General features: G+C 44.6%; 1 protein-coding gene across 2 annotated transcripts in view; it reads right to left on the reverse strand.

Annotated features, from left to right (window-relative positions):
- TNKS (tankyrase) overlaps nt 1-23,681 on the reverse strand; it is a 330,445-nt gene that overhangs the window by 302,101 nt on the left and 4,663 nt on the right. For both annotated transcript variants that reach the window (XM_082255809.1, XM_082255808.1), the window contains exon 2: nt 2,012-2,236. In XM_082255809.1, coding sequence (XP_082111935.1) covers nt 2,012-2,236 — 225 coding nt within the window. The remainder of the gene's footprint in view (nt 1-2,011; nt 2,237-23,681) is intronic.

The raw sequence follows: 23,681 nt of genomic DNA on the forward strand, positions 1-23,681 counted from the left end.
AATTTTGAGCAGCTTGAGTGTTTTGCAGGCCTTCAGCAGAGCAAATATTTGCCTGAACTTTTGCCGCAGTTCCATTGGGCCTGGTCTCTTCCATTGCCATCTATGAGGATATTCCCCTATGGCAGTGATGGCGAACCTTGGCACCCCAGATGTTAGGATACTCATGCAGCAGGGTGCATAAATGGGGTAAGCATGTCTTTGTCAGGCTGAGCCTCGTCCACATACAAAACACCCTTTAAATGAGGATGTACGGGAAAATATTGAAGATGCTGTGGCAGACACCATGATCCAAATCCTTTGGAGTAGAGAACTCAAGAAGCAGTAACTTAATCCCGACAACTTTCGCGAGAAGACTCACAAAGGCCTCCTGGGTCTGAAGTAAACCCTGACCCTGGGGTTCTTGATGAGGATTCTTCCTCATCTCCTTCTACCAGAATATTCTCATTATTACCTCCTATACTGCATATCCTATACCTCATCCTCCACTGGTTCCTCTTCCATAAACAGAGGGGAGAGGAGAGCGGTCCAAGCTGGCAAATATCCCAGAAAGCTACTGTTGTACCCAAGAAATAGCAGATGGGAATCCCTCCCTTGTCACTGAATGAAGGAGCACCGGAGGTAGCAGAGATACCAGATAGATAGAGAGAGTGGGAGCTGCATGGAACATACAGACCACCAGGAGAAACACTGCACGAGCCTAAAATGTGAACAGTACAAGACAGGAAACCAGATGCTTTGTGTCACGTTTGCATTTTTAGATTCCAAATGCTTTACTGCTCATGTAAAAGTGGATAATCCAGCACAAACCATAACCTAATACAATAAGCAAAATTAGTTGTACTTACTGAGATACACTACATTTACACAAATTGTCACAGCAAGTTACAGTGCACAATCATCTGCAAAGGAATTCCCAGGAGCCTGTGATATAGTGTGCACAGGGAAGAGGGCAGATCTCTTACTCATCCATTAAAATAAGCTATTAAAAGTGCTTGTATATTGTATCACACTGCACAGACACACGTAACATATCAACCACTGCAAAGGATTTTCTGAGTCCTAAGATTTAGTGTGCACAAGGAAAGAGCAGATGGTTTGGCTAACTATTTCTAATCTAGAAGAAACTGCTTCTAAGGAATCACACAGTGGGAAGGAGCAGGATGGGTTTGATTTAAATAAAGTCAATTAAATTATATTTTTTAAAGAGGAACTGTCATCTCTGTCCCGCAGCGGCTCCTCCTCTGACCCACTGTTGACTCACTGACAGTCCCATTCACTTTAATTGGATGGCTGGTGATGTGGCAGTGATACAAGGTGAGGGACGTGGTGGCAGCAGGCGAGTGGATGCCCGCTAACAGGTGCTGCCATGATGGTTTTGAAATGACAGGTGCTCTTTCAAAGTAAGGACTTATTCTTGCTGGTAGTTAGAATCTTCAATATTTGCAAACAAAATCAAGATTTCCTATTTAGAACAATAAGCTGCCAGGTTAGTGAAACAGCAATATTAGAACCTATTCAATCATACAGTTTGTAGTATACATAGATTTGCAAAACAATTGGATAAGGGAATATTCCTGAACTCCGTTTAATCTCATGGTTACTGTGACATTGTGTGAATGCATCATCGCAGTGCATGTTATCTTAGCTTGCAGAGCTTGGATTTATTGAATGAGTTTACCATAAAATGTAAATATTGCAGAATCTACAGCCTCATGCTACATAACTAAGCTCCATTTCATGTTGAATAAATTAAATTATTAATGTATCTTAAATAGAAATTTTTACTCCAAAGCATTTTATTAAAATAAATTTGATACAAATCAAAAAAATACAATTTTTTTTTTAAATCATTGATTTTTATCCACCCTGCTGAGGAGGAGAAAATTAAAGAGCAGCACATTAATTTTTATCAAGCACCAGATGCAGATGGCACAGAAAATGGTGAGGCTGGAACTTGAAAAGGTCTGCCAATAGTGCACATGAAAAAGCAACAAGTTAATAAAACACTTACCTATGCAAACGTCTATCTTTCCTTTAATTGCTGCTTCATGTAGAGGGGTATAGTTCCAATTGTCTCTTGCATTGGGGTCTGCACCTTGGCAAAGCAGAAGGGTCACAACCTCTGCATGTCCAAACGAACAGGCATTGTGTAGTGGAATAAGGCCTCCATCATCTCTAGCGTGAACATTCGCTCCGGTCTGCAGCAAATGTTCTACAACATCCTTTCTACCGAAACCTACAATTCACAGAAATAAACTTATATTAAAATTTTAGTGAATAAAATACAGCCATTAACGTTTTGATTGAGACAAGATACACAAAAGGGTCTTAAAGGGTATCAGTACCTTAGTTACAAGTTGCCCTATAATGCATAGCCCCCACTCCTGAGTGCAGCCCACCTGCAGAAATGCCGTAGTCCTTAAGCACAACATCAGAAGGCATCCCCGCCACACCTGTTTAAATCTGTGCATGCACCTTAAGCTTTCCTATTCATTGCTATGGGGAGCCATACTTATGACAAACCACAGAGGTCCCCCAGAGTATAGCTTGCCCTATAGGAATGAATGGGGCTATGTGCCTGTGCAGGATGAAAAGGACCTGGCGGGAAGGCTTTCTAAAGCAAGCCCGTAAGGATCACAGGGTCAAGGACAAAAGGAAGGCGGTAAGTATTTCTCCAGTTGGGCTGCACAGGGCACACCAAAGGACAATGTAGTAGTGTAATGTAGACGTAACCTAGGTGGCTGTAAGCCACTCTTTCCGTACGTGGCAGCAATGTGCACTGTAAGTTGGTATTATACTAGAAATCCAGTATGTTCCTAACTTCTTGTGTGAGCTGACAAAACGAAGGGGAGTGTACTAATGCTGTAACAGGCAGAAATTGGAGCAGTTGTGCATGGCAACCAATCCGCTTCTATGTTTCATTTTCATAGTTTAACCTCCCTGGCGGTCTGATTATGTCCAGATTTCTGTGCGAAAAGCGGTACATTCTTTTGCATGGAAATATGTTGTTTTATATTTAAAAACTCACCTTCCCCTGCGATCCCCCACCATCCTCCCGCTGTCCTCCCAGCCAATGCCGGCACCTGTCTTCCGGTTCCCTTCCCTGCGAGCGTTGCGATGCAGTGGGGTGAAACCGGCGACAATTTCAAAAATGTAAAATACACTAAATGGCATGATACAAAGTTGTGATCCTAACGGATTACACTGTATCATGCAATTTCACCTGGTGACTTTCCCAGTGCCCTGCCTGTGCTTTTCCAGTTTTTTGTGCCTGAAAAATTGAGAACGACCATGGCGTCCAAATAGCATTCTTTTTGCTCAAAAGAGCTTTTAGCTGTTGCTCTTTTCCAGTTTATCTAAAAGCGCTTTTGCGCAAAAAGAACGCTTTTTGGACGCCATGGTCGTTCAAAATTTTCCAGGCACAAAGCACTGGAAAAGTCACCAGGTGCAATCCTGTGGTGAAATGGCATGATACAGTGTAATCCGTTAGGATCACAGCTTTGTATCATGTCATTTGTGTATTTACACTTTTGAATTTGCCGCCAGATCCAACCCCCTGCGTCGCAACGTTTGCAGGGAAGGGACCCGGAAGGCAAGTGCCGGCAATCGGCAGTGCACAGAGCGGGGAGAGAGTGTAAGGACAGCGGGGATCACAGGGAAGGCGAGTAACATTCTGGGGTAATCCCGAGTGTGGCTGGGGGTTACCGCTTTGGGTACTGAAAGTTAACCCCTGAGCCACACTCGGGAATACCGCCAGGGAGGTTAAAGGAATCTATGGTCACAGCTGTCAATTTAGAATATCGGCATTTTAACAACAATCCATACCTATCCAATGTAAACTTATTTGAAAAATCTCTTCAACAACTTGCTGGATTATCTGCATGCTTTGCAGCCTCCCCTCTCTTGTTTACTTTCAATTTCTAAGGACTACTAATCCCGTGGTACCTTGCTACCTGAAAGCAAAAAATACTGTACCGACTCCAGAAACTTCTCCTCCCGACACCTCTGTGGTTCCACTAATATTAAATTGTGATGAAACATATTGGGTGGAGCTAAAAATCTGACGTCACAACGTACACAAGCCGAACACTGGTGATATGCCTCAATGTTTTTGGAGTTTTTAAATTTATTACACTACTGTATGTGGAGCCCTTTTTTCTGATATGGTCAAGGTACTTTGATACTGCAGCTTTTATCTGATCATCATATTATGACGGGGAAGCACATTTGACCTTCAATAGTTAAGGGGTCTTGGCATCTGGTAAAAAAGCCTATGGTCTAGGTTGGTGGAGTGTGTCACTGGCTGCACCATGTACCACGGATTTGAAATGGCACGATAGATCACATCAACTGATATAAGATTTTTTTTATTACATTAACTTTCCTATACATTATATGAATTTTTAATAAAATATGAAAAAAGCACATCCTTCCATACTGTGTACTTGGCCGTGTACTAAAGCTCTGAGTGTCATTTCTCTCTGCTGCCGTGTTCCTCTGTAATCAGCATGACTCCATTCTAGCAGCTTTTCCCCAACACCAAGAGTTAACCACTTTAAGACGGGAAGGATTTGCCCCCTTCCTGACCAGGCCCTATTTTGCGATTCGGGACTGCGTTACTTTAACGGAAAATTGCACGGTCGTGCGACGCTGAACCCAAATCAAAATTTTTAACATTTTCAGGCCAATTTGTTTTCTGCTACATATTTTTGGTTAAAAAAAAAAAAATCACAATAACCGTATTTTGATTGGTTTGCGCAAAAGTTATCGCTTCTACTAACTACAGGAAAGATTTATGTAATTTTTATTGTTTTGTTTTTTTACTAGTAATGGCGGCGATCTGCAATTTTTTGCGGGACTGCGACATTGCGGCGGACAGATCAGAACCCTGACATTTTTGACACTTTTGGGGGGACCAGTGACATTACTACAGTAATCAGTGCTAAAAATATGCACTGCTACTGTAATAATGTCATTGGCATTAAATGTGAGCCTAGGGGAGTGATTCTAACTGTGGGGGGGCGTGGCTTCTGAGATAACCATAGAGACACGTGATCCTATATAGCAGGATCACATGAGCTCTGTAATCATCTCAGGGAGAAGGACGGACGGCAGGGAGAAGGCGGAATGATCACAGGTGTCAGGCGGCAATCGGAGCCGCCTGACACGCATCGGCTTTCCCGCTGACGAGCGGGAGCCTGCCGCCGGCGGAGAGCGCTCGCCCCTAGACTCCTGAGAGCGAAGGCCGTACATGTATGGCGATTTGCCTGGGTGCGGTTACCTGCCGCAGTACATCTGCAGTGGGCGGTCATCAACTGGTTAAAATGGTGATGGGGAGGGAGCTGCAGCACTCAGCCTGCGATTGTTATTCGCAGCTGTGCTTGTTCTCTGTACTGTGTGAAGGGGGGTGTGTCCATTTCCTCCAACCTGGGCTCAGAGTTTTCGGCCATGTGAGGATTTTGAGATCCTCGCCCCCTGCTCATACATCTAAAGACAAATCTTTTCTTCTGTATGATTTCAGCACAATCTACAGACAAAATTGCTGCAGATACACATCTACAACTTATGTAGGAGAATTTGTTTTACTCTGTAAATCACCTGAGGCCAGTCACTTCACTGGGTACATCTGAGGGTTTACAACCACTTTAAAGCTAACAAGTTAACTTGCTCTGGGGCCCATGACAAGTTCTCCCTCTAGTCATCCCATCCTTACAAGATGGGAAGGCAACATGAGTTGTTTTGTATGCGGTACAAGTGGCAGTTTAGAAAGTTTTGTAGCTTTTCAGTTTAAAGTGGTATTGAATCCAAAAACAAAAATGTATTAACTTGCAGCTCAACGGCTTCTTAGGTGTGGTGGCTGCATTAGTTTACCTTTCTTAGACTTTTTTCCTGTACAGTCACCTGGTGATACAGCCAGTAAGTGAGTGTGTTATTTTTCAACTTACTTTAGCACACCAAGACAAACTATTTACCACCGACAGGTGTGCATTTAAATGATCAGCTTTTATTGATTTAGCCCCTTTCACACAGGCATCATTCCATTCAGTCATGTTTTTTCAAAGAAAAAAACTGATTCAGTTTACATCTACACTGCTGGCATCCTTAAAAAAACATGAATCATCCCTGTTGTCAGTGGGGGGTTCCCCACGACCACCAACTGCTGTCGCCGCTTGCCAGCGTCAAGTTACTTTAGGAAAGAGAACCTTGTTTTGTCATTGTCCATATATGGACATATCTAGACTGTATAAATGGAAGAGGGGGGAAGGCTGGGAGAATGCCTTCATCCCAATCAAAGAATACTCTTCAATGGAATAGGGACTATTGTAGGCATATAAGACAAAGTTAAGTCCATTGAACAGAAATATAAAAAAATACATTTTTTTTTACATATCAGACTAAAAAATATTGGATATTAAAAAGGGAGGGTATTTTTTGATATCTAGACAGTAAATGGTCAAGATGTCATAAGTGGGCGGGCTCACCCAGCAACATCACCGTGACCCCTTTGTTGACTTTAGCAGCAGGGCAGATTGACACTGCCAGTTCTCCTGTCCAAAAGTAAACAAAGGGGCTGGGTCATGGAGTGACATCACCAGATTACCCCACCTCCTTATGGCATCATTAAACCATATATTGACATCTGCACATAAGGGTTTTACCGGGTGACCCTGCCCCTTTGTTTACTTCAGCGGTGGGGAGAACAGGCCATGTCATTTACGTTCAAGAAAGTGACGAGAGTGGTCTGATACGGCTGGCTTTTTTTCTTTTTGTGCAGGTCAGCGGCCATCGTTCATCATGACTAACAAGGACCTACATCGCTGTATGAAATGATTGACAATGAATCTACATCAGGGGGATTTTTTTTATTTTTTAATAAAGGACTTGTTAAAAACTGTGATGTGTGTTTATTTACACTCATTTTTATATACATATATTGTAATATGGGGGACAATTAGCTCAGTGATAGATGCATTTCTCCAGTGATTCACTGCAGTCAGGTATACATTTTAAGGGCATGGCAGCCCATTTTTATTAAAAGGCAAACAAACAGTCTGTAACATAGGCTTTCCAAGGCAGGGGTTCTTCTCCAGTCGATACAAAAACTGAAAATACCAGCCCACCTGGCTCTCACACTCTTGTGCAGTTTTCCAATAGCAGTACCCCTGCTCTTTATGCTGGTCACACAGACCACAGGTTCCTTCAGTGTGGAAGACTTCACACTAACGCACACATCTCCTCTAGTGTAATGCACACAGCTCCTCTAGTGTGGTCGACTCCACACTAACGCGCACACACACGTGCTCCGGCTGCCACTGACTCCCGGAGATTATCGGAGTCCTCCTGACTCCCCACGAACAGACCTCCTGTCTGTTGGATGAAGCAGTCTCCAACTGGGAGCCCTGAGGTCTTCCTAGACCTTCATTATAAGGGCTGTGTTCACCTGACTCTGAGCACACACCCTGCTGGTCATCAACAAGACACAGAGTTGGAGATTCCGCCCCTCCCAAGACACTTTGAAATCTCCAAACTACAGAGCCCCTTTCAGGTAAACCAAAACCTGGAGAAAGCTGCAACAGCAGTCTTCTCCACTGCACATCTATGCACTGTAGTCTTGCACAGAGCCAATGTGCACACTCTGTGTCCTTTAAATGACCACTTTCTCCGTGACAGAGTCTCCACCTGTCACTAAATTATATATATATATATATATATATATATATATATATATATATATATATATATATATATATGGGGCAGGATCAGGATTCCGGTTTCCGAAAAGTCCCCCTTCACACCCCAACAACTACAAGGCCTTGGTTGTGGGGAAGTTTCCCTTGTCCTCATCAACATGGGGTCAAGGTGCATTGCCGGGGGGCTTCGGCAGACGCTCGTACCCCTTTTTCCTAGTCTGTTATGCTGCATGGTCGGATAAGGGTCTGGTATGGATTTTGGGTGGAAAATTTACGCTGTTCTATTTTTTTTTTGGCATGAGATCCCCCAATTTAGGGGGGTGGAAGATATGCCATTTATTTATTTTTTTACAGCAGGGATGATCATGGTTGTTAGTACACTGGAGGGTGTCAGCTCCTAACAATCAATGCAAGAAACAGATGCAAAAAAAAAAAAAAAAAGGACCGTTGTATGTTTATGTCCATTTAGGTTCGTTTGGATACTGCAGAGGAGGCCCTGAAAGGCTTCAAGCCCTTGTCAGTCGACCCCGAGGGATAACAAAAACGTATTTTGAGCCTAAAAGGAAGGCCCACATCTACGAAGAAGTTACTTGCCCTTAGTAGCCTGCGGAAGAAAGGTATTCTTCCCCCCCCCGTGAGACCTTTTATGATGTAATCCAGGGTAGCTCCAAAAAGGCAATCTCCTTGAAAAGGGAAGATAAGTCAAAGCCTTTTAAGAAGTCTGGTTTGCAGACCAGCATTTGAGCTAAAAGACACGCTGAAGTAGAACTGCCAAAACAGAGAGTCGAGCCACTAGAACAGCCGCATTCAAAGAGGAATCACGAACTGCAGCCCCTGGACCAGCTGTCAGAGTTTGCGATACCAGGGCAATGGTGAATACCGACCTCAGTGCCGAACCAGCCAGAGTGTACATATTGCGGGCCACGGCCTCCACCTTCCTGTCAGCCGAATCCTTAAAGGCTGGGGACTCTTCAACCGGAATCATGGTTGCCTTGTTTAATCTGGAAACCGGAGGACCAGTCCACTTCTTAAGAAGGGACTCCTCATAGGGGTAACACCTAGTAAAGCGCTTAGGGACCCCACGGGAAAGGTTTTGGTCGTCCCCACTCTAGCGACAACTCTGTCAAAATAGGTGGGGAAAGGAAACCCCTTTGCCACTCTGGATAGCTTGTGAGTGCCAAAAGGAACATGTGCCTTCCTCGCAGCTGCATCCTACACCTTCAAGGTCTCAAGCACAGATACAATTAGTGCTTCCACCAGCGTCTTTTCGTGCACGGTTGCAGACGTGGAGCAATCATCCTCACTATGAGGATTCTGGGCGCGTGGTTGCAGACCCAGCAGGGTGACCCACGTCCGCGGCGGCCAAATAAGATTCAGGATCTGATGAGACTGATGAGGCTGGGGTAGGCGGGGGACACTTTTTGCTAGCCCGTCGCCCAAAGACCACCTCCACCTGGGACACAAAGGACTCCAGGACCAGGTACTCCAGTGCATCGATGGATGGTTTGGGACCTGGAGGGCCCCACAGCCTCAGAGAGGGGATCAGGTGGGGAGATGTGCTCTAAAGACTCCATGAGTCACCAGGGGGACCGCACAAAAAGTGTAAAAACACTGCAAGGGACAACCACAACCACACTGGCAGAACCCCTCGGTCGCCAGGCACAAGCAGCAAGCGTTTCTCAGCAGAGAGGGAGAAAACCCCTCCAGACTCACCACCCAGCAGAAACAGGCACCTGCAGCCACCAGGATAATCTGTACTCCACACACAGCAATCATGAAGTGAAAGGATCAAGGAGTCAGCACCAGGGGATGTGGAGGGGCTCCCACCGTCGAAATCGCCCCCCACAGGGCTTCACTGTCATGGCCACCACTATTTTTAATAACAAACCACTGCAAAATGATCTGGGGACTACACTAACATGGCTGCCGTGGATAGAAACACACAGGCTACAACAAAATGGCAGCACCACGAGGCTTACAGGGACCCAGGAGGGAACCCAGGCCTCATGGACAGACCCAGGCAGGACGGGGGGGCAGGCAGGAGCCCTCACCATGTATAACACCCCCCACCGACTGTCAATCGTCCAGTCGCCGGCGGCGCACCCCCCAGCCCAAACAGCCTCAACATATGTGGAGGGGGAAAGGGGGGTAAGATGGGGGACAGATGACAAGGGGGGTACCTGATGGGAAGGAGGGGAACCCAGGGGTCCGACAGTTCCAAGGAGGGGCCGATGTCCACCCAAAAACCCTCCAGGAGTAGAGGGGGGGGGGGACAGCTACTCACTATACCAGGAACCAGGCAGGCACCGCTCCAGGGAGAAGCTCTCTCCATCGAAATGGGGGGCTGTAAGCCAGAAGGAACGCTGCGACTCGGGCCTAGACCCAGTTGGATGCGACCTTGTGAGGCGTTTAACTCGCAGGCCAGCCCCCATCCAGTGGGGCTATGTTGCGGCCAACCTAGCGTGGAGCTGAGGTCTGTGCGCGCTGGGCAGACTGGGGTGACCACTGGATCTAGATTATTCAGCCTAGCACCCAGTCTGGCAGTTGATTGTAGCTCTCACAGGAAAAATCCAGGAGAAAAAAAAAGGTCTACCTAAAAAGAAAGAAATTGCCAGGACCAAAGATCCCAGCAAGGAACTAGGTCCTTACTCCGGACTAGGCAGAAAAAAAAACTGAGTGCCTATAGCAGAGAGGAAGTCTACCCCCTGGGACTGCCCATGGGCGTAGCCAGACTTTTTTTCCAGGACCAAAGATCCTTGTAATAGAAAAAAGGATTACAGGTCCTCTTTATGGTGAGACCCGGTGTCAAAAAGACCCAACATCTCTTCTTTCACTTTAAAAGCAAAAGATCAAAAAAAAAAAAATGAATCTTTCAGCCTGGACCGAGCGGGACGTCGCTCTGGTCTTTCAAGGCCATAGTATCTACTCTTTGATCCCCAATGGGAGTACCTGGCCGAATTGTCCAATCTTTTCTCGGGTGAACCGGCGAAAACGGTAAGCCAGAAAAACACGGGTTTATTATTTTTAGCGCAAAAAACTAAAAAAACTCAGTGATGATGTGGGGGGGGGGGGATATACATTTCAGTTGGGTACAGTGTTGCATGACCGTGCAATTAAAGGGGGGGGGGGTAAATCTTTCAGTAGTCAAGTGGTTAAAAGAAACACTGGCCTAATGTAAAAAATCTGATCAGTGTGTGTTAATATATGAAAACCTTGTTTCTGTGCATAGTTTGTAATTTTCCATATACAAGGGAGCGGCTGGTGCATTTCCTTTGTGCCTTTATGATCCTCTTATCTCACTGAAAGTCTACCAGGAAGGGTCTATTCTAAATAAAAACAATAGCCAGCAGTAGCAGTTTTTTTTCTTTATTCATTGCAGGTCATTTGTACTCAAAGCAATGTTGTAATAATGCTGATATGTGCCCTACTGAACTTGGCAAACATGGATTAACCACTTCAAGACCAAGCCTTTAGCTGACAATTATCACATACTTATTCATTTATTTTTGGTATTTCTAGATCACCGTCAATTTAGGCAGCAGTTTAAATGAGTATCAGGACCACATGTGTGGTGCCATCGCTGTTTATGTACCAATGCGGGACACCATTAAATTTTTCTTATCACTTTTGATAGCAATAGGCAGTGACAGGTCCTCTTTACTAAGACATCTGGGGTCTATTAGACCTCCCATCTCTCCTCAGCCCTTAAAAGCTTTGGATCGTACCAAATTCTATGTGAATGTCATGGTCTTACCTTCTTGCTGTTCTCCTTCGTTTGACATGAGCTGGCGGCCATCTTGGTTTCTGGGTTTCTTGTAGCCTCCCACCCTGCGGCTCCTCCTTCCCACTGGGAGGAGCTGGATGCCTAGCTCATATATATAGGAGGTCTGTGGCTTCAGTTCCCTGTTTGGTCCCCCTGTGTTCACATGCTACTAAGACTGCTGCTACTTCTGGTTCCTGTTCCTGGCTTCGTCTGACTACCCTGTTGGTTCCTGATCCTGGCTTCGTCTGACTACCCTGTTGGTTCCTGATCCTGGCTTCGTCTGACTACCCTGCTGGTTCCTGACCCCTGGCTTCGCAAAGACTCTGCATCGGTTTCGCCATCCGTTTGGACTTTTGCTTTATAGCTTGTTTTTCAATAAAGCTGTCTTATTTTCGCTTATCTGTTGTTGTACGTCTGGTTCATGGTTCCGTGACATTAGGACCAAGCCATGAATTCTGACGGTACAGGGCCATCCTCGCTACCCACGCTGGTTGCCAGACTTGATCAGCAGGGTCACCTGTTGGGTCGGTTCGCCGTGGCGTTGCAAACCCTGCTTGAACGCACGGTACCACAGGCCACGAATTCTGACGGTACAGGGCCATCCTCACTACCCACGCTGGTTGCCAGACTTGATCAGCAGGATCACCTGTTGGGTCATTTCGCCGTGGCGTTGCAAACCCTGCTTGAACGCACGGTTCATTTCGCTCCCGTTGCCGATGGGTCGGTTGTCGCTCCTGGGTCCGCTCCTACTGCCGCTCCGGTTGTTGCGCCAGAGTCTACCCCGACACCTGTTGTTGCGCCCGCGGTGTTTCGGGGTATGTCCGGATCTCCCCCCCTTCCACAGCGCTTTGGGGGAGAGCCAACTCAGTGCCGAGGTTTCCTTAACCAGGTGGGCATTTATTTCGAGTTGCTGCCACATGCCTTTCCTACTGAGAGATCAAAGGTGGGCTTCTTAATCTCGCTGCTCTCGGACAAGGCCTTGGCCTGGGCCAGCCCTTTATGGGAGAACAACAAGAAGGTAAGACCATGACAGTGAACCAATGTTTTTGTGTTTTTTTTTTTCAAACCAGTAATGGTTAGTGTACAATCAGTGAAAACCGGCTCCTCTCGCTGGGTGTAAAAGCAATCCGGTGGCTATTTAGCCGCTAGGAGTAGTTTCACAGGAAAGAACATCGCCAACTCTAAATAAAAGATACTGGGATGATGCCTGCAGTTACCAATGAAAGTCGGACAATGTTTTGGCAAACAAGTGGTCAAAAAACAGGAGGTGGGTGAGGATACTGGTAGAACTGACAACCAAGGAGCTTGTCACTATTTGGATATGAAATTGATTATTGGATCCACCCATCATTATGTAAGTATCCAGAGAAACCTCCTTCAAAATGTAAAAGATTTTGTATAATCACTGGTACACATTAAAATAACATAACACGCATGCATAATCCTGTTTTAACATATCTAACCCAGTGATTTGGCAATTCACACTTTTTACCCATTAGTGCCGGTTCACATTATTGCGGATGCGATGATCGCATGTAATTTGGAGCGCACTGCTCCTTCATTACATGCGATCTCCTGTGCGGATGGGAGTTCAGCCATACACTTTGTATGGCTGAATTCGCAGCGCATCCGCAGCAAACACACACAAGGCATTTTTTGAGCCACCTCAGAATCGGATCGCACAGTGGTTCACACTTGTGCGATCCAATTCTGTGCGTACTTGCATATCGCACTGCGATATGCGATCAAACTGGGGGTGTCGTTAACATTTAATTGACACCCCCTGCCTATCGCATATGGCAGTGTGAACTGCCAATGTGCGGATGCGATGCGGGATCACGCTGCATGTTCGCAGAGTTCCCGCATCGCACAAATGTGAACCGAGCCTCAAAAGTGATTGTAAAGTCTTGTGGATAGAGATCTGGTTCAGGTAAGAATAAGGGGGAGGGGGGGGGGAGCTGGTGCTGAAGCTGCACTCAAAAGGTTTTTAATAGAATGCACGATTTGCATGGGAATCAGAAACAATATCTTTGGAAGGAATGACGGACAGGGACAAAGAACCACCTTGTCTCTGTGAGCCACCAAGTAAGGTGAACAACAGGATAATGCAGACAATTCCGACACTCTGCACGCAGAGAACATTGCCACCAAAAGGGCCACCTTCTGGGACAGCATAAGCAAGGGAATCTCCCGAAGATCCGGGAGGCTTCTGGAGAACAGAGCACTAAGTTGAGGTCCCAAGGTTGTAACAGAGACCGCACTGGAGGAGCCAAGTGTCGAACCCCCTGAAGAAAGGTACGCACCAGGGAGCGCATGGCCAAACGTCGTTGAAAGAAGACCAAGGCCGACACCTGGCCCTTGATGGTACTCAAAGCTAGGTTCTACTCAACACCCCATTGAAGGAAGGTCAAGACCCGAGCCACCAAGAAACTCACACCACGCAATGTACATTTTCCATGTACGATGGTAGATCTTCCTAGTAGACTTCCTAACTTTTAACAGCATTGGAATCCCCGACTCAGACAAACCTCTATCCTTCAGCACCTGGCTTTCAACAGCCAGGCTGTCAAAGCCAGCGTCTGATGGAAGATTGGACCTTGGGACAGCAGGTCCTCCCCGAGAGGAAGCTTCCAAGGAACGTCAGTGACCAGCAGCACCAGATCGGCGTACCAAGCCCAGCGAGGCCAGTCCAGGGCCACTAAGATGACCAGAATCCCTTCTGCCTCGATCCTGTGTTGAAGTCTTGGCAGAAGCTTGAGGAAGGAAGGTGTAAATCAGACGATACTGAGCCCACAAGGCCACCAGCATGTCTGTGGCGTCCGCCAGAGGATCCCATGCCACAAAGCTCTGCACCTTTCTGTTGAACCAAGACGCCAACAGGTCCACCTCAGGGGAGCCCCACTGGAAACACAACTGTTGAAATAACTCCGGATGAAGGGACCAGTCCCCTCGGTCCAATGCCTGCCGACAGATAATCCTCCTGCCAGTTTTCCACCCCCGGAACGTGTACGGCAGAAAGGGCTGGAATTAAAAGTTCTGCCCACCGTAGAATGCCGGCTACCTCCAGAGCCGCCAAAACACTTCTTGTACCCCACTGGTGATTGACATAAGCCACGGCCGTGGCATTGTCAGATTTAATTTGCACTGGACACCTCTGAAGACGATCCGTCCAATGATCCAGGCACAGTCTGACCACTGAATTCCAGAACATTGATCGGTAGTCCGGACTCTTCCAGTGTCCAGACTCCCCCCCCCCCCTCCGAGCAGAGTTTATAGGGGTACCGCATAATAAATCACTTATGGACTACAAGGTGACGTTTTTGCAGTCCCCACTCTTTAGCAACAATCCTGTCAAAAATAGGAGGGGAAAGGAAACACCTTTGCCGCTCTGGATGGCTTAAGTGCGCCAAAGGGAACCGGTGCCTTTGTCACAGCTTCAGCTGCATCCTCTATCTTTAAAGTCTCAGACACACACAGTGCATCCACCAGAGGCTTTTCGTGAACAGCAACAGGTGTAGAGGATTCGATCTGAGAATTCAGGATATGTGAACGCAGACCCAGCAAGGTGAGCCAAGTCTGCGGCGGCCGAATCAGATTCAGGATCTAAAGAGACAGATGAGGCAGGGGAAGGCGTTCCTTCAGAGCCCAGTGCCGTGAACGGCGGGAGTGATGTAATCGCGCCTCCGGCCAAACAGATGGCCAGAGGACGCGATCCAGGAAACAGGATGCGGAACATGTCGGCACTGCGGGGGCTTCTTTTAGGCAAGTACTCCATAATGAGCAAGTATGCGATGCATACTAGCTCATTACGCTTTTGTCTTTACAGGTTTTTATTTCCACATTTTTTTCAGAGGGTTTACTTCCTCTTTAAGATGATCAGGAGCTGTGTCCGTCAATGAACAAAACAGAATACATATTCTAATTAATTTCTTCATTTTTCAAAGAATTGTAACAAAAAATTGCAACTTCAAAAAACTCGCCATGCCTTTTAATAAATACTTTGGACTGTCTACTTTCCAAAAGGGGGTCATTTGGGGGGTATTTGCACTGTTCTGGAATTTAGGGCCATAAGAAATTCAAAGAACATCAGGATTGACAATTTTTAAATATACTGTATATACCATAGTTTGTAGACGCTAGAACTTTCACACAAACCAATTAATATACACTTACTGGGATTTTGTTTTTACTAGACATAAAGCAAAATACATTTTTGCCTAAATTTATGAAGAATTTAATTTTATTGGATATATTTTATAACAGAGTAAAAAAATGGGGATTTTTTTTTCAAAATTGTTAGGTTTTTACCATTTATAGGAGCAAAAAATGAAAACAACCCAGTGATGAATAAATACTACCAAAAAAAGGTCTACCGTATTTTGCGGCGTATAAGACGACTGGGCATATAAGATGACCCCCCTACTTTTCTCGTTAAAACATAGGTTTTGGGCTATACTCGCCATATAAGACTACCCCCCCTCCGAAACAAGGAAACACCATTGAAAAACATCAGATTTTTTATTAAAGTGTTTATGACATACTGAATGCTTATCATGTTCATCATCTGACATCATAAGTTCATTAATGACATCTTGGGATACAGTTGTAAGACAGTCATCGTATGGATCTAATTCTAAATCAGATGGTGTGGCTTCAGCTTCGGCCTCCCCTTCATCTTGCCACAAGTAGTCATCCTCCATACCATTCACGGTACTGTTAAGTACTGTAATCTCTCCGTATATCTCCACAGAACAGTACTGAAAATACTGTAATCTCTTAGTAAATCTCCAAGGAATGGTACTGTACGGTAAGTACTGTAATCTCTCAGTATCACTGTGATTGGCTCAGAGCGGTATACTACATGGCCGAAGCTACGGTACAGTATACCGGTACAGGATTCCCGCACAGCCAGTGCCTTGAGAGGATTAAATATGCCTCTACCGGTAATATGTTTACTTACAATACCTTGGAGAGTTTTAAGAGCATACATTTACGGTACCTAGATTACACTTACTACTGTCAGACTCGGCGTGTAAGAAGACCCTCACATTTTTGGGGGATTTTTTTGGGGTTCAAAAGTCATTTTATACACTGGAAAATACGGTATGTGTGAGAAAATTAAAAAAAATTTAATTTGGCCATTTTTCAGGAAATCTGAATAACACAAAAACTTTTCTTTCACTCGTGGTTAGTGTTTGGCTGAAGCCATTTATTATCAATCAACTGTGTTTACTCTTTTTAAATCATAATGACAACAGAAACTACCCAAATGACCCTGATCAAAAGTTTACATACCCCAGTTCCTAATACCTCCTAATACCATGTATTGCCCCCTTTAAAAATCAATGACAGCTTGAAGTCTTTTGTGGTATTTGTGGATGAGCCTCTTTCTCTTCTCAGATGGTAACGCTGCCCATTCTTCCTGGCAAAAAGCCTTCCTGTAAATTCTTGGGCTGTCTTGCATGAACTGCACGTTTGAGATCTCCCCAGAGTGACTCAATGATATTGAGGTCAGGAGACTGAGATGGCCACTCTAGAACCTTCACTTTATTCTGCTGTAGCCCATGACAGATCAACTTGGCCTTGTGTTTAGGATCATGGTCATGTTGGAATGACTAAGTATGTCCCATGCACAGCTTCCAGGCTGATGAATGCAAATTTTCCTCCAGTATTTTTTGATAACATACTGCATTCATCTTGCCATCAATTTAGACCAAAATTTCCTGTGCCTTTGTAGCTCACTCATCCCCAAAACATCAGCGATCCACCTCCGTGTTTCACAGTAGGAATGGTGTACCTTTCATCATAGGCCTTGTTGACTCCTCTCCAAATGTAGCCTTTATGGTTGTGGCCAAAAAGTTCAATTTTGGTCTCATCACTCCAAATTACTTTGTGCCAGAAGGATTGAGGCTTGTCTCTGTGCTGTTCGGCGTATTGTAAGCTGGATACTTTCTGGCATTTGCGTAGTAATGGCTTTCTTCTGGCGACACGACCATGAAGCCCATCTTTCTTCAAGTGCCTCCTTCTTGTGCATCTTGAAAACAGCCACACCACATGTTTTCAGAGAGTCCTGAAGTTATTTGTGAGATTTTCTTTGCATCCCGAACAATTTTCCTGGCAATTGTGGCTGAAATTTTAGTTGGTCTACCTGAACGTGGTTTGGTTTCAACAGAACCCCTCATTTTCCACTTCTTGTCTAGAGTTTCAACACTGCTGATTAGCATGCTCAATTCCTTGGCTATCTTTTTATATCCCTTTCCTGTTTTATACAGTTCAACTACCTTTTCCCGCAAATCCTTTGCTTTCCCCATGACTCAGAATCCAGAAATGTCAGTGCAACACTGGATGAAAGATGCAAGGGTCTGTCAGGAGTCCAGAAACTCATTGACCTTTTACACACACACAAATTACAAGCAAACAGATCACAAGTGAGGATGGTTACCTTTAATAGCCATTCAAACCTCTTTGTGTCAACGTGTGTGCATGTTATCAGGCCAAAATCACCAGGGTATGTAAACTTTTAATCAGGGTCATTTGTGTAGTTTCGGTTGTCATTATGGTTTAAAAAGAGCAAACACAGTTGATTGATGATGAATGGCTTCAGCTAAACACTAACCATGAGTGAAAGAAAAGTTTGTGTTCATACATATTCTCTGAAAAATGGCCAAGAAATCAAATTCTGCCAGGGTATGTAAACTTATGAGCACAACTGTATGAGTGAGATTGTGTGGTGTGCTATAATTTTGAATATTTCTATGTACTTGCTTGATACCAATAAACTTTTTTCTAGTCAGTCCATCGGGTTGAAGTAATTTTTGAGACTTTTTGATACCTATTCAAGAAGTGGATGAGCAAAATCAGTTTTTTATTTTCAGTTATTGTATTATGTCTCCTTGCCGATCGCTCCCATTCTCTATATAAGACAATAACTATTTATGTATTTATTTATTTTTATTTGTGATTAGGGGCAGTTAGAGGGTCCACTTCTCAAATAGGTTATGTACAATTATAATATAATATGACTTGTGTAGTAATTGTATACGTTTTTTTTTTTTTTAAATGAAAATATTCAACATGGTATACATCTATCTGGTCTGTGGACAAGCACAGTGTGGTCTCAAACTGGTTCTTCCTAGGTCCTCCATCGACTTTCTAGGGCCCACATGTGTCAAACTTGCAGCCCTCCAGCTGTTATGAAACTACAAGTCCCATGAGGCTTTGCAAGGCTGACTGTTACAAGCAGGACTCCCTCAGGCAAAGGCAAGATGGGACTTGTATTTCTGCAACAGCTAGAGGGCCACCAGTGTGACACCCCTCCTAGGCTTTTCCTTTTCTCAATGTGCCACCATAGAAAGCTACTTCCCATGGAGGTGCACCTGCAGACTCACTTCCAAGCAAGGCTGTGTGGGTCTATAGACACACACAAGAGTGGCTTCGTCCTAACCCCTGCTCCCTCCGCACAGGATTTGATTGACAGCAACAGAAGTTCTGAGTCCTGTGAAGAGAGGGCACAGTGCTGGATCGAGATAGGACAAGATAAGGGGGTGATATGACCAATGGGACATTTTTATCTTAAAGCGGAGTTCCGGCCACAAATTTTTTTTTTCAATAAAAATACAACAGGGACAGTCAGGGCTAGTACATTCCACAATGGATAGCCTCTGTACTGTCCCAGGTCGCACTTCCCTTTTAGAAGAAATACTTACCTTGAAAATTTCTTCTCCAACGCTGCCATCTCGGATGTGGGCAGCTGAAGCCAGCGCGATCCTCTTCCGTGTCCTCTTCTCCCAGAATGCGCTTGCACCAGCCCCGCTCCTCACTTCCGGTGCGGGATGCCCAGAAGCTGTTTAGCAGGGAATGAGGCGCCGCACTGGAAGTGACGAGCGGAGCTGGTGCAGGCGCATTGATTCATGGGAGAAATGACGTTCAGCTCCCAGGAATCAATGCAAAGAGGAAGTGACGGCGCGGGCCGCGGCCGCAGAGGGAGGAAGTGGAAGAAAGGTGAGTATATTTTTCTTCAATAACAAGGTAAGTAAACAAAAAAAAAAAAAAAAAAAAAAAAACAATTAACTATCCATTTCTTTAGCAGGTGACCAAAGCAAGTGGATGGCCCAAAATCGAGTATGTCGATTTTGTGGCCGGAACTCCGCTTTAAAGCAAGGATATCATTAGGGTAAAAACAGTCTTGCCTTTAGAACAACTTTAACTTTCAGTGGCAGCGAAACCTGCACACACGCTGCCAGAATAAATGTACTTGCCCCTTAGCATTGTGCACTTTAAATAAACAAGGTCGTTTTTTTTCCTGTGTTCTGTGGACATGCATTGGGGGCCCACTAAAAGAATTAAAAAAAAAAAAAAAAAAAAAAAGTTTTTTTTTTTTTCTTAACTCAACATGTATTGACCCATCACAGATAAGAACATCAATACACACAATGTCAATGGTCCCTAAAGTGGAATTCCGGCTGTACACCTAGTTAGCCTCAAAGCTGTCCACTCCCCCCTTCCTAACATTTATGCTAGCCAACCTGCATAAGAAAGGTCATGTGATCCAGCTTCCTTATGTCAGCCAGTGTGGCTCCAAGGAAGAAGAGGAAGGGCAGACAACACAAGGACCATTGGAAGTCTATGGATGACATCACTGCTCCAGGCTTTACTACCCTATGTCAGTGCACACTCTCCTCTCCCCTACAGCCGCCGCTGGCAAACACAGGGGGATTTTGGGACCAGCCCAGCCTGACAATTGGTAAGTATATACACCTTTGTCACACAGGTGTTAGAACGGGGGAGAGAACCATTTTAAGACAAATTAGGTTTACAGTCAGAATTTTACTTTAATACAGTATATAAAACTATGGACACCAATAAACAAGAGATACTGGTAAAAATCAAGTACAATTGTATAAACTATCTTTCCATTAAAATTAAATAATAAATAAAAACCAGAATGAGTCACAACTTTAAGTGCCGGGTCACACTTGTGCGATGCGGGAAGGCTGCGAATTTGCAGCCTGTTCCCGCATCGCAAACGCACATTTGGCAGTTCACACTGCCATATGCGATATGCAGGGGGTGTCAACGAAATGTTAATGACACCCCCAGTTTGATCGCATATCGCATTGCAATCTGACAGTTCGTACAGGATCGGATCGCACACTGTGAACCACTGTGCGATCCGATCCTGATGCGGCTGAAAAAATGCCTCATGTGCGACTTTTGTGCGGGTGCAGTGCGAATTTAGCCATACAAAGTGTATGGATGAATTCGCACTGCACATCCAAATGCATGTAATGAAGGAGCAGTGCGCTCCGATATTACATGCGATTGCCGCACACGCTATAGTGTGAACCGGCACTAAAATATACTTTCAAATGAAAGAAATGCGTATTTGAATTGTTTGTGGTTGTTTTATGATCCTATACAGAACTGTCACAATGGGACTTACTCAACAATGTAAAGAATGCATAGAGCAGTGATATGATCTTAGGCCTAGTTTATTCTTGCTGTTAGAGGGTCTTCTCACTGCCTGTCAAATGCCCTCTGAAGAGTGATCCAACGTAGATCATTCTTCAGAGAGCAACATAGGTGTAAACAAAGCCTTACTGAGAAAAAGAAATAAAAAAAACACACACTGCCTTTATAACAGTTGTGTGCTTTACAAATGTGCTTAGCACAGTAATAAGATAAATGTAAGAAAAAAATGGATACGTGTAAAGCAGTTTAGTCACCAGCCTCTACTACATTCGTGGCATTCTCACCACAGCGGTAAGTAAAGAGAACGCAGAAGGACAATGCAGGTTCAAAACCACAGCCTGCTTTTTTTATGAATAAGTGTGGAGCAACATTGTGGAGTCCCGCGGAGATCAGAATAGGCACACAGAGTTTTCAGGTACACAGACATATGCAATTATAGTAGTTTAAATACATTAAGGATTACTTAAACACTGGTTTACAGTGGCACAAAATAATACGTAGGATTTAAGAACACTGAATAACTACAATAAAGGTGCACAGAATTTGAATCAGACTGAAAACCTGTTTATTATCAATCAACTAATGTAATTTTTTCAGCATGGTAGAAGATTTTACAACAGGTGTGCATTCTCAACATACGCCCACCAAATATCACTAATCTACCATTCACATCAGGCCGTTTTGACATTTCAAATCGGATGCCAAATTGGATCCTATTGCCAGGACGGCACTGTGCAAATCGGCACTGCACCAATTCCCAAAAGTAGTTCTTGCACTACTTGTGGCAACTGCAGGGGTGATTTCAATAGACATCTGTGTATGAACCTGCACAGACGTCTCTCAAATCGCCCCCGAAGTTGGATTGAACTGCCAGTTTAAAACTTGGCGAGTTCAGCTGAACGTTCACAATTTCAAACCTGCATTCAACGTGAACAGCGTGAAAAAGCACAATTCAAACTCTCTCTACAAACCACTTTCGTAATCAAACCAAGCCAAAAACCAGGGTCACTCAAGCCATGATACAAAAAAAAAAAAATCAAAGCCACAATACACAAAATAGCATTGCTTAATACACTAAAATATGTCAGCCTTGGATGGAGAAAAAGCTCCCCTTCTAAGCTTTGTTGCTTTCCTTCTTGTACCCTAATTCATACCCCTTCACAAATCAATACTTACCAGTAACCATGATGATCCATATACCACTTTAAACACCCTGGGTCCCCCCCCCCCCCCAAACCTTGGGCCCCCTTCACACTTGTGCAACTTGTCCTGGGACTTGGGACTGCAAAGTTGAAGGACAAGTCATACTCCATGATTTCCAATGAGTACTGTTCACATCTGTGCGACTTCAAAGTAGTCCCTGCACTACTTTGGTCCCAATTTGGTGCGTTTTGAGGTCCACAGACATAGGCATTGCTTCAAGACAAAAATCGCTGCAAATTTGCACGACTAAGGTCGCTCAAGCGTGAAAGGGACCCAACACCTAACTGCCCTTATTAGGTACACCCCGATTAACTGGTCTCACAGTACAAACACTTTTGTCTTTATGTTAAATTTACCTAAAATGATAAGAATATGAGAAAATGTACTGTGGGCATTATGCAAAAATCATAACTATCCTGTTGTACCATCAATACTGCATAAGACAAATTCTAACCTGCTTGCAATTCTTAAAAATATTGAGGAAGAAATGTACATACTAATGGAAAGTATGCGTTATAAAAGATTTAAAGCAGATCCGGTCTTCGTCCGGCTCGGATGAGCCAACAGAAGCACTGGCTGGTCAATCGGGACTCCCGGTGGCATGGGAGATCCCAATAAAGCTATGGAAGGTGGCAGGAGCAGGGGTCCTCCCACTGCTTGTACAAGCAATCCAGCGGCTAGTTAGTCGCTAGAATTGCTTTTACAAGAGAGCGGACGGCCAGCACTAAAAAAAAAAAAAAAAAAAAAAAAAAAACACAACAGTACTGGGATTATGCCTGCAAGTATCATCCCAGTATAACCATAAAGTCTATTGACAACTATAAAGTCCATACCACACACACTTGCCCTGCACCACCCCCCAGAATTTGTAGCGCACCTAGCTACTATGCATGGAAAGAGAAACTGGAAGTGAGAGGAAAAGGAGATGTTTGGGAGCTGACAAAGAACATTATAAAGGAGGCGGTAATACAAGGAAGCAGAAAAACAAAGTAAGAAATATCATAAAAATAAAATACAGGATCATTAGAGTGGAACAAAACCCTCCTATTCTTTACATCCAAGGAAGCTGCCATGGTGCTGCACATGTGATCAGCTATTACAGCAGCCACTTGATGGCTTGACAGTTCAGGTAAGAGCTAACATAAGCATGCTAGTAGCTCTAACAGTTAAATGCAGGGGATGCCTTGAATTAGAACTATTTTGGAAACCGCTAAATCGTCGGGATCAATTGCGCTTAAAGTGGAATTGAAGTCTTTTTATAAAAGACTTATCAGGCAAGTTAGTATTGCAGAAAAGACATGTCTCTTCTGTAATAATATTCACCTACCTGCCTGCTCACAGCAATCCCTGGTATGTAAACGGAGCTGTGCATGTGCAGCTTATCTTAGAGCACTGGACCAATCCCTGTGTCCGGATGAGTGGTTCCTGCACCAGCCAATGAAGAGGGCTGAAGACTGAATCTAAATGCGCTGCTTTACTCATGAGAAACATGGGTAAAGTAGTCCTGGGAACTTTTTAAAAAATAAAAAATGCCGCGTGGAACCAGCACCACG

Source organism: Pelophylax lessonae (genome assembly GCF_965119305.1).
Source record: "Pelophylax lessonae genome assembly, chromosome: 1".
Lineage (NCBI taxonomy): Eukaryota > Metazoa > Chordata > Amphibia > Anura > Ranidae > Pelophylax > Pelophylax lessonae.